This window comes from Pelophylax lessonae (assembly GCF_965119305.1).
Source record: "Pelophylax lessonae genome assembly, chromosome: 12".
NCBI classification, from domain to species: Eukaryota; Metazoa; Chordata; class Amphibia; order Anura; family Ranidae; genus Pelophylax; species Pelophylax lessonae.
The window spans coordinates 102463852-102476187 of NC_138779.1; the positions used below are offsets into that span (position 1 = coordinate 102463852).

The 12336-nt window shown below is 41.1% G+C and overlaps 1 protein-coding gene across 2 annotated transcripts in view; it reads right to left on the reverse strand.

Annotated features, from left to right (window-relative positions):
- Nucleotides 1-12336, reverse strand: part of LMTK3 (lemur tyrosine kinase 3) — a 158877-nt gene that overhangs the window by 23170 nt on the left and 123371 nt on the right. For both annotated transcript variants that reach the window (XM_082274377.1, XM_082274376.1), the window contains exons 10-12: nt 10373-10494; nt 7049-7198; nt 962-4017 (exon numbers count right to left, since the gene is read on the reverse strand). In XM_082274377.1, the coding sequence (XP_082130503.1) occupies nt 962-4017; nt 7049-7198; nt 10373-10494 (3328 nt within the window). The remainder of the gene's footprint in view (nt 1-961; nt 4018-7048; nt 7199-10372; nt 10495-12336) is intronic.

The window sequence follows — 12336 nt, forward strand, 5'->3', positions numbered from 1 at the left end:
AACGTGTAATGGCGGCAATCTGTGATTTTTTTTGCGGGACTGCGACATTGCGGTGGACAGATCGGACCCTTGACTGACATTTTTTACACTTTTGGGGGTTACCAGTGACATTACTACAGCAATCAGTGCTATACATATGCACTGTTACTGTAAAATGACACTGGCAGTGAAGGGGTTAACTTTTTTTTTGAGAGGGAGGGGTTGTGTGTGTCCATAGGGGCGTGATTCTAACTGTGATTGGCTGTGGCTTGAGGTGTAGGAACAGTGATCAACGGTCCTACATTGTAGAACCGTATGATCACTGTTCTTACACAGGGGAGAATGACAGGCGGCTTGTTTACATCAGCCGCCTGCTTTTCTCCTGCTCTAACGGACGATCGCGAGTGCCCAGGGGACATCGGGTCCGCCGGGCACACACGTCGGGGGGTCCGTGACCGAGCGGGAGCGGGAGTGCACCTCCGGCGGCGCGCGCTCGCTCCCCAGAGCCTCACAGGCTAGTGACGTACCCATACGTCACTTTGCCTGTGAGGGGCTGACCGCCGCAGTATATGTACTTGCGGTGGTCAGCAAGTGGTTAGTAACTCCATCCCAGTGCTCTTAATACCAAATATATAAAGTTAACATGAAGCCTTTTGTTTTATTTAACCCCAGTATGTTAGTTGGCAAGACATGCAATTAACTAGGACAGCCATGAAGAAAACCAACCAAAGCAATGTAAAAAGAACTGCCATGCACATCTGTAGACAAAGGTTACAAAGCAATGGAGCACAGATGGTAGTATGCAGTATAAAAATACTTTACTGAATGCAGGAATAAAAAGAAAAGATCTATTTAAAGATCAATCTCTGTGAATGCAGCCAAATAACACCTAGGCACGCTGTTCAATTTGCGTGATATAAGTTTAAAAATAAAACCTGTAAGAAAACCTGTGGTGTTTCCCCTTCAGAAATAAATGCCATACCTTTTATAGCTTCACTCCCAGGATTTGTAACTGATCCAAAATCTAGAAAGAGTTTTGATTGTTCTGGCACTGGCCCATCTTCTTGTCCAGTAGGATTGTCTCCTGGGTTCTTCTCACTGTTGTCAAGGGTTTGTTCTAATGACAAAGACGCAGGCTCTTCACTGGATTCATGTTTACAATCTTCTTTTCCATCCACTAATTCATCTTCTACCTTGTGGGTTTCTGGTTCATTGTTTTCACGTTCATCTTGATCCTCATTTAGCATCACTGTAGAGGATTCTTCAGAGGAATTTATGTCCAGAGTGAGATCACTTAATGAACACTTGTTATCCCCAGACTCAGTGAGTTCACATGATTCTTTGCACAAAAGTTCGCTTTTTATTTTTTCTTGAGTAGACAGGTTAGCTTTGGGTTCCATAGACCACAACTTTAAAACTGCTTGGTCTTTCAAAACGCATGAATTTACAGTTCCTGACTCAAAGGTAGAAAGAACATTCCTAGTCACATTTTCTCTCAGGGAGACAAGTAGCTGTTCTTTGCAGACCTGAACTACAAAGCCACTTTCTGGTTGTTTTTTGAGCATGTTTTCATTTGAGTTTTTCTGATCTATAATGGGAAAATTGTCTTTTATTGTTTCCTGTAAGTCAACAGAAGATTTTTCAGAGAAAATATGACTTATATCTTCCTCTAGTACTGTGTTCGTTCCACCATTGCAGTTCAAAATCTCTTCTCCATCTCCTTTAAAATGACCTTGTAGCAAGTCTGTCTTATGATTATTTTGTTCTTTATTTTCTGCTTTGGAACATTCTTCAAGTGTATCTTCAACATCTTCAACAGATTTTTTGTGTAGACTGGCTTCCTCTGTGCTTTTAACTTCATGAGTTGGATCTTCATCCGCTGTTGATATAACAACAGATATTTCCTCTGTACACACTCCATTTGTATCACTGCCATCAAGCTTCTGACACACTGCTCTGCCATGTTTGTCTGTTTCATTGTCATAATCAGAAAAGTAAGCAGAATCTCGGTGAGGTGTTGCAAGATTTAATGTTCTAAGAGAGGCTTCTTCTTCCATAGGAGTAGCTTGAGGTTCAGAGAAATCTTCTGTCAAAGTCAAGTCACTAGTTGACTCTGATATAGGAGTCAAGGGTAACTTCAAATCTTTAAGACTCATGTCTTCCTCCTTTTCCTCTGTAACATCTTTAAGGATGAACTCTGGAGAAAATGTGTTTTCTGTGTCATAGCCACTGTCTCCAAACTTTTGCCCAGGAGATGAAAAGTGAGAAGATGGGCTACATACATCTGATGAGCTGGTGTTGGAAGGGATGTCCAAGGAATCAACAGAATCTAATGTTGCCCTAGAGTCCCGTGATGTCTTTACTAAGTTTAGCGCGTTATGGTTCACTGGGAATCTTTTGAGCACATCTGGAGCAATCTCAATTGTCTCCTCTTCTTCTATGCTTTCTGCAAGTGTGGAAAGGGGTGGGATTTCGATGGGGACAATTACACTGCAATTGGCCATTGAGTTGGAAATTCCTATGAAAGGGGAAGGAGGGTGGTTGGTAATACTCTTTTGTAATGATTCATAAGTCTTTAATTGACTACGGTTACGATAGTCTTGAATATCATAGCTTTTTACTGCTGCTCCCATTAAAGGATCATAAAACTCTTGGTGTTCTGCAGCACAAAGACTGTCTCCAAAGGGTCCAGCATAGAGATCTCCATCACCAAAAGCTCGAGCGGGTATAGAACACTCAGAAAGAGAACCTTGTTCAACTTTTAAAGAAGAATCATCATCTAAGCCATAATGGTCCTGATGCATGGCAACATGTGTGGTCCAGTCAATTACCACATCTCCACGCAACATAGCACAGGAGCATCTCTGCAAACTGCCCATCACACCTCTACTACACAAAGGACAAGAGGGCATGTTGCGATGACTGCTATTGTCTGTACTACTGCTGCTGCTTTCTGTGCTCTGATCTTCCATTAGTGAGGGCTCACAATCCCAAGGTGAAGCTCGATCATCCAAAAACTCTGCTAGAGATTCTGGGTCTCCAGCAAGGGTTTCCCCAGCACCCCTCTCTTCAAGAGTATCTGAATCCCAGCTTCTTCTATGATCTTCAATGTCTCTGTAAACATTCAGAATTGAATCAGAAGAAAAGACATCAGGCAAAGATGACTCCATTAGGGAGGTCTCCTGTACCTGTCTTGACAAGTCTCTCTCAACTGGGCCACGGAAAGGGTTTACATAACGAGGCAAGTCTCTACCTACATTTATAAAGGGATTATTGTTACTAGGTGTCCATCTATCTATAAGTTTAGGAACTTCATGTAATATTAGATGAGCAGGAGGATCATCTGGACTGGTTCTACCACTTTCAAGTGGGTCCCAGTCTGAAGAAAAGAGTGGTTCAATTGGGGAAGATGGGCTCCCAAGGGACAATCGCTGATGAAGTGTTCTTTGATCCTGCATATCATACTTTCTCTCATAGATTGGACTAGGTGCACAGACAGTACAGTCCACACCACTACCTCTGTCTGCATGTTCCTCCAAGCGAATGTAATATTCACTGCTTACTGATGGACTACGAGCACTGATAACTGGAACCACACTCGGAGTCTCCAAGCTCTGACGTGAATGTTGGTGGCTAGAGTCATAAAATGGATTAGCAGGCACAGTCAAGCTCCCATTACTTGGTGGGTAATCTTGGCATTGTGAGTTTGACTTCCATCGTCCCAGTCTGGCTTTCTCCCACATATATTCAAAGTTAAGTCCACGGCTGCTTTCTGTTACAGTCAAGATGTCATCCATATCTGCATGAAATCCATCCCCACCGTTAAAGTTATCTAGTAGTGGAAATGCAGAAATCTCATCTGAGTGACGCAAAGGCCCCACCGAAGATTTACTTGGTTTAAGTGCATTCCATCGCCACTCAAAACTCTCCTCTGTCTGGTTGGAGCATTCATTTAACAAATATGTGAGCTGTAGATGAAGTTCTTCTACTGTAGGTCTTTGTTCAACAGAGAGCCAGCAGGACTGCATCACTTCATACCTAAAATATAACAGATATATATAAATAAATAGGGAGACTGCTTTACCGTTATATAAAATATAAATCATAATATGCAGGATAGCAAGAGATGTGAATGGTTCATTTCTTTATAACATGATAATCCTGTTAAGGAGCATAACACTGGGAAAATGATAGAAGGCTGTTGAAATTAAACTTTGCTTTGTCTAGGGATAGACTTAGGGACAGTGGAAGTAATCTGACATGCCCAGTTACAACACATCCTTGCAAAATAGGACACGTCACAATAAGGTACATTTAGAGACACTTCGTCCATTTTAGCAAACCTTGGTTAGCTTTTATTATAGTAAAATGGTAAAATAGTAAAATATATCGTCAGTTGGGGGCTACAGACTGAGACAAGGGGATACATGCAAACTATGAAACATGTCTAAAAACCAGACAGCAAATAATTAACACAAAAAATCTTTACAGTACTTAAGATAAGATAACCAAGTCCTGAAAAAAATGGTACATTGATACAGATCTGAATTTTGCACTGGGCCACAGCTCAACAGACAATAGCCACGAGGGGTTGCAGTTTTTCACCCAGGTCTTTTCATCCTTCACCCCTTCCTGTCACTGTAATGGGCAGGTTCTAATCTTTTCCTCCACAAGGTCAGCTACTTTCTGTCACTCTTTATCTCCAAATACTCACACTGCATACAGAATCAGAACTAACAAACCAAGACTTACAATATTGCAACAACAGCAAGATCACGATAATACTTACAGTATGTGAATCAGGATTAAATGATCGCAATTACATATTCACAGCGACAATATGTTTACTGTTCTGCTACAAATCAGTTCTTTACTGATACCTCTAGAGACATGTCCATAGAGGTACAGTCAGTACCATACTGATATCACCAAAAGCAAGTCTGCAGAAACACAATCAGTACCATACTGACACCAAATACCTGTCCATAGAGACACAATCAGTACCATACTGGCACCACCAAATATCTGTCCATAGAGACACAATCAATACTCTACTGACACCACCGGAAACATGTCCATAGAGACACTATTGGTACTGTACTAACACCGCCAGAAACATGTCCATAGAGACACTATCAGTTATGTACTGACTCCACCAGAAACATGTCCATAGAGACACTATCAGTACTGTACTAGCACAGCCAGAAACATGTCCATAGAGACACTATCAGTACTGTACTAGCACAGCCAGAAACATGTCCATAGAGACACTATCAGCACTGTATTGATACACCAGAAATGTGTCCATAGAGGCAATATTAGTACTGTACTGATACACCAGAAACATGCCCATAGAGACACAATCAGTACTGTCCTGACACTACCAGAAACAGGTCAATAAAGACATTATCAGAACAGCAGGGCCCAGAGCATAAAAAAAAAAAAAAAAAAAATAGCGCAGGGCAGACATGACCAGGTGAAAAACAAGTTAAGAAAGAGTTAATTATGGAGAGGTATGGTAGAAGAGAAAAGGGGGGCTTATCTGATTGGAGGTGGTGATGACTGAGTGGGGTTTGGGCAGTCTAGGTGAGGAAGCAGTCAAGCCTATTGGCAGGTGGGATTCTAAGAGGTTTTTACTGTATGCTCCTCCTCTTCTTTTGTTGGCGTAAAGGGTGTGTGTGTGGGTGTGTGTCGGTGTCTATACTGTTTTTGATTATGCAATAGTTGGTGTTATTTCGCTGTGTCTTGTTCCTTTATTTCAGGTGTTGAACCATGCTTTGTCTGGATATTGGGCCACTCCTATGTGTTTTGGGGTGCCAGGCAAGCGGACGTTCATCCTAATGGTAGGCAACTGGGTTTCTCTAGACAGGAGGCCTGTGTCCGGTGGTTAGGGGTGCCGGGTATGATGTAGAGCAGGGCTGTGCCGGAAGTTCATCGCTTCTCACTAGATAGGCAGCCAGACATTCTGGTACTCCATGTAGGGGTAATGATTTGGAAGTCAGATTCATGCGGGAACTGATTCGGGAAATATAATTTGGTGGAGTGGCTTAATAAGGCCCACCTAAAAGTGAATATGGAGGTGGGCAAATTTGTTTGTCGCAATGGGGTGTTGGTTGTTGGCCACTTAGATTTGGAGGTGGATACCTGGCAGTACCTTTGAGGTGACGGTGTGCACCTCAATGCCGTGGGGATGGATTTGTGGTCCCTTGGGTTGCAAGACAGGATACAGCGACCCTTGAGGGTGTGGAAGTGCACTTAAGGGTAAGGGTTTACCCTTGGCGTGCTGTGGCATCTTTTTATTGGTCTTTGCTGGTGGGGGTAAAATATTTAGGATACATGAATGGTTCAGGACCCATCGGTGGTATGTGTCCCTCTGGTGCATTTCAGTTAATGTCAGTTTACCTGGAATTATAAAATGGTTGTGCTGCGGGTAGTGTATTGTCTCCGAGCCAATGTGTTGTGGCTGGAGGCCTATCAGGATAAAGGTCCCACAGTGTATGATTGGAACATTTTGGGGGTGCCTCAAAGACCACCAGGCTTAGTGACTGATATGTTTCTGTTTTAAGGAATGTTTTTTCTCCTTTATGTTAATTTAAGTTGAAATTGATAATAAAAGGCTGCTATGGCCAATTTTTACTCCACTCGTTGTGTGGTCTCCTTTATTAGGATAGAAAATGTGAAGTGGTTTGGGGTCAGGCTTTCAGCCAGGGTTGTGGACCTCTGTTCTACACTGGTCATGTACTGACACCACCAGAAACATGTCCATAGAGACACTATCAATACTGTATTGATACACCAGAAACATTTCTACAGACACTGAATCAATACCATCCCTGTCCACAAAGCAAAGGGCAAGAATACTATATAATCCATATGCTAGGAATCTGCAATATGTCATTTCAGTTATACATAAACTCTTTCTGACTTTAACAGAAACTTGAATTTTACAGGGTTCTACAAGTTTGTTCAGTATTATAAAGTTTTCATTGAAGTCAAAACATCCAAATTAAATTAAGCACAATTTGTAATAAGAATTGTTTTCAGTTCATTGGTCTAGAGATGATTTTACCAGTAATCCGAATGGGGTAGCTTAAGTCGAGGCTTGGCCAGTTTCATTTGCTGCTCCTTGATCACAAAGGTCAGCACTTCCTCATCTGACAGGTGACGATATGGCTGACTTCCAAATTCAAAGAGTTCCCATACTGCAACTCCTAGAGACCTTTAAAAGAGCATCAGACAATATAGTGAAGCAATATGGATAGGCACTGCAGCCAAGCCTTTATGGTTTCCATTATAATTAGTATCTCTATAGTTTACATGTAAATGCTCTGCTGAATTAGCATACAATAAAAGAGAAAAAGATACCCATACTAGCCTAAGTCATGTATATTTGTTCATTTAAATCAGTAATATTGTGATTGAGACTGGCGTTTTAACTATGTGGGGCAATGAAATGTATGTGCATCAAGTGAGCTGGCAAGGTGTGTTGGGGTTCTTTTCAAAAGAATGGCACACTATTAATTGTGCATTACCATACATACCGTAGTGCATTTTGCCGCTCAAAATACTGAATATTAACAAACATACGGTAATGCACCACAATACATCAAGAGTGCGAAGAGGGCCTGAATGTCACATAGTTACAAGAGTATTCCTTGAGCTGCTCTTGACATATTTCTGGTTTTCTTAGTGGGATCCAAACAATCATATTAAAGAAGTCTTCTTTTAAATTTGAATTCTACCCATGGTCTAATATCATGGCTCCTTTAACAAGATCTGACCAACTAACTCCTGTACTATATATGGAGACCTTCGAAGAGTCATGGAGCACTAAGGACCATAACAGATCACCAGGTCTGCCTTTCAGTGTCAGTGCTTAGCAACTTTAAATCAGGTCATTAACTAATGCATGCACCTGATTTCAGAGCACCCAATCAGAGTTAGCCCCCTTTTACACATGCGGACTGTTTGTCCGTTTTTCATCCATCTGTTCTCGGATGAAAAATGGACATCAATGCATTTCAATGGGAAAACAAATGTAAATGGGTGATCATCCATTTACATTCATTTACATCCGCTTCTGTCAACATTTTTGGAACAGATCAAAGCCCTATTTTTCTTCCAGTAAAGAAACGGTTCGGATGAAAAACAGGATGTAAACGGACAAATGGTATGTTTTTGCATGAAAGAATGACTACGGGACTTTAAGTGGTTAAGGACTCCAGCTGGCAGATATAAAATCGGATGAAAAATGAATGAAAAACTGATTACAATCTGATGTAAACTTCATATGTTTTTTCTTTGAAAAAAAGTGACTGAACTGATAAAAAGAAGGGTCTGCATGTGTGAAAGGGGCCTAAGATAAAAATATTTAAAATGTTATCAAACTTATAATCAACCTTTACATTGATGTTTTAAACCTTCTGATGACGATGGGGTCTCTTTGACATAGTATAAGCCTTACCTGTAATGTATCCTGTCCTAAACCATCTTGCAGAGCAATAGTTTATTTAAAGAATTTGTAAACCCAACATTTCATATTCCTGATATGTGCCTGCTGTACCATGTACTTGTATGGAAAAGTATCCTGTCCTCTTTGTAATGCTTTCTCTGTGTGAAACATCTGGTGTTCTTGCCAGTCTCTCTGTTTTCCTTTTACAAACTGACCATAGGTATGAGAGCACAGCATGGTCAGATCCCTAGCTGTGCTGGGAATTCAGCCTGCTCTCCTCTAATGATCAGACGTGTCCTGTCAGCACCCCCCCCCCACCTCCCCCACAGCCATTTACTGGGAAGTTCAGTGTGTGGCTGTTTCTCTCCCTCTTTCATTCCCTGAACAGTGGGAATGTGATCACAAAGTGGGTTGTTTACAAAGTGAGAGTTTACATATACTTTAAGAAATAAGCCAAAGGTGATCTACATTAAAAATAAAAAACTGTTTTAAATAATCCTGCATTGGTCTAGAAACCCTAAAAGTCCACGACTTCAGACTGCTGGAAAATAATATCAAAACCAATAGCCAACATGTATTTAGGAAGGACGGAGATGGTTTGATATTTTTCTCTGTTTGACCAAACTGGACCTCACTTTATTTACAAGTGCGACAGCCCTTGCTGCCCATCTGAAAAGCAATCCGTGGTGGATTACTTTTCAGAGGCAACACCTCCTCACCACCTGATTTAACCCTGTAAATGCCACATCACCAAGCCGCAATGCACTGCATGCGGCGGTTGCAACAAGGCTCAATAGACTTGTATGGGTCACGTTTGTCAGCAGTAATGTCCACCGAATGCCACATGCTTTTCCTTTTTTTTGCCACCAAGCGCAGCTGTGGCATGTGTACAGCCTTGAGCTGGGGAAGGCCTGTGTTCAGGTTGGTGGTCAGGGGCCAGTAAAATTGTGGCTCAATCCTTTTTATTATTTTTTTCTTTTTTGGTGAGCTTAATGGATGGGTCTTTTTTTTTTAATGGATGTGTCTTTTATCAACCTGATTATTTATATATAACTGTCTAAATTCTAAATACTAAGGGTCCTTTCACACTGCCGCTCCGTGTGTCTGCAAATCATCCCATCCGTTTGCGGATGATTTGCGGACATAATGTAAGTGAATGGCATTGCGGATGTCAGCGGAATACCATCCGCTGACATCCGATTTTCCTCCTTTCAGTTCTGTTCCGTTTTTTCGAATGGAACAGAACCCCATTTTTCCATCCGTGTAAAAAACGGAAAGGAAGGAAAATCGGATGTCAGCGGTGTCATCCGCTGACATCCGCAATGCCATAGACTTACATTATGTCCGTATATCATCCGCAAACGGATGGGATGATATGCGGGCACACGGAGCGGATGACACAAATGTCATCCGCTCCGTGAAAAAAAAAAAAAAAAAGTCCCGCAGCGGACTTAAGCAGCGGAGCGGCCGTGTGAAAGAGCCCTTACAGTTGTCAATTGTATATTGTTTAGGAATAAAGCTATATCTACACCAAACGCAACATGTTCTATTAAAAACAATATATTTTCTATTGTGTATGCATTTTGTCTGCAAAATACGTAATGTGTCTGGTGTGAGTAAGCACAAACTGAAATGATATATACGAAGGCTGGAAGTCTTACTTTCCTGATAGATTTAATCCATTAAAATGTGAAATCTGCAGATCTGCGTGTTAAAAAACAAGTCAAGCTTATTTTTTATACTGTCTGCTATTTCAGAAATCACGACAGTTCTAGGCCAGTGAAAATAATAAATATGCACGGTGTGATGTGTCATGTTTTAAATAATGTATTACAACCGTGTAGACTGCTTGTATAAAAATAAAACAAATCAGCTGCCTCTGGAGAAACACAAAAAAAAGCAAATCTAGTACAGGATAAAGGTGATGAAGAAGACACTCACCAGACATTGCTTTCCTTGCTCTGGTCCACCACAACTAGGTTTCCATGAACTTCATCTAAAAGTTCTGGAGCAACCCAACGTAATGGGATCCAGAGTCGATCTGGAGTAATGTAGTAATCCTCCTGGATATAAAAAATAAAAAAGTTATTTCTGGATTGTCACCTTGCAGTTTACATTAAATTATGGCCACTGAGGGGCGGGGTATGAGGTGAGGGAACGGGATCGTCACTGCCCACTAGCGGCCTTCTCTATTTTCCTGGATTGAGAACCTCTGTTATTGTGTTTGTACCAGTGACACTACCTCCTACTTATCCATGTATCAATGTACAGTAGAACTAAAACATGCAGACATTATACATGAGTTAAAAAGGAAAACATCAGCAGAAATAGTAGGGCCAATCCTAACACTTCTCTCCTACATTTAAAAATCTTTTTTACGTTTATTGGTTGCAAAAACTACTTAAACCAAACATTATATATATATATAAAAAATATATCTGTATTCACTATATACTATATACAGATAGATAGATAGATTTTTTTAGCAGAGACCCTAGGGAATAAAATGGTGGTTTATGCAACTTTTTATGTCACATGGTATTTGCGCAGCAATTTTTCAAGTGCGATTTTTGGAAAAAAAAACACTTTCATTAATTAAAAAAGACCGAAACACTTAAGTTAGCCTGATTTTTTGTATAGTGTGAAAGATGAGGCTACACCGAGTGAATAGATACCTAACATGTCATGCTTAAAAATTGCGCACACTCATGGGATGGCGCCAAACTTCCGTACTTATAAATATCCATAGGCTTTGTTTTACCATTTTTTACAGGTTACCAGTTTAGAGTTACAGGGAAGGTCTAGTGCCCCCCCCCCCCCCCCCAAATATTTAAAGACAATATTTTCACAAAAAATACACTAAAATCATTATTAGTGGACACAAACATAACAGAGAACCTGTGTGAATTAGCCATTTTTAAATTGTGTTTTACATTTTTTTTTAAATGTTAAACATTTTTACAATTTTTTTAACTGATTTATTACAGGAAAGATGCCCTGTTTCTCTCCCTGCAGCAGCTGAAAGCTGGCAGGAGGGGGAGAAACTGACTTTCATCTGCTGCAGAGAGCCACACAGGGCTTTCTTCTGTAACTGCCCCTCCGCCCGATGGCACCGATTCCCCATGCTGTTGGGGTTCCCCTGTGTGCCTGGGCCCCCTACAGGAGGACTGGTGGTCCCCCCCTATCAGCGGCCCTGGCAGGCATCATTCAGATATCGCCACTTCAAGTCCCTGAAGTCATATGACGGGAATCCGGGGGAAGTGGTTAAAAACCCTTACATATACTCAGTGAAGTGACTAGCCCCAGGTGATAAACATAGATGAAACAAATCCTCCTACAGAAGATGTACCTGCTTACAGTGCCTTGCGAAAGTAATCGGCCCCCTTGAACTTTGTGACCTTTTGCCACATTTCAGGATTCAAACATAAAGATATAAAACTGTAATTTTTTGTGAAGAATCAACAACAAGTGGGATACAATCATGAAGTGGAACGAAATTTATTGGATATTTCAAACTTTGTTAACAAATAAAAAATGGAAAAATTGGGCGTGCAAAATTATTCAGCCCCCTTAAGTTAATACTTTGTAGCGCCACCTTTTGCTGCGATTACAGCTGTAAGTCGCTTGGGGTATGTCTCTATCAGTTTTGCACATCGAGAGACTGACATTTTTGCCCATTCCTCCTTGCAAAACAGCTCGAGCTCAGTGAGGTTGGATGGAGAGTGTTTGTGAACAGCAGTTTACAGTTCTTTCCACAGATTCTCGATTGGATTCAGGTCTGGACTTTGACTTGGCCATTCTAACACCTGGATATGTTTATTTGTGAACCATTCCATTGTAGATTTTGCTTTATGTTTTGGATCATTGTCTTGTTGGAAGACACATCTCCGTCCCAGTCTCAGGTC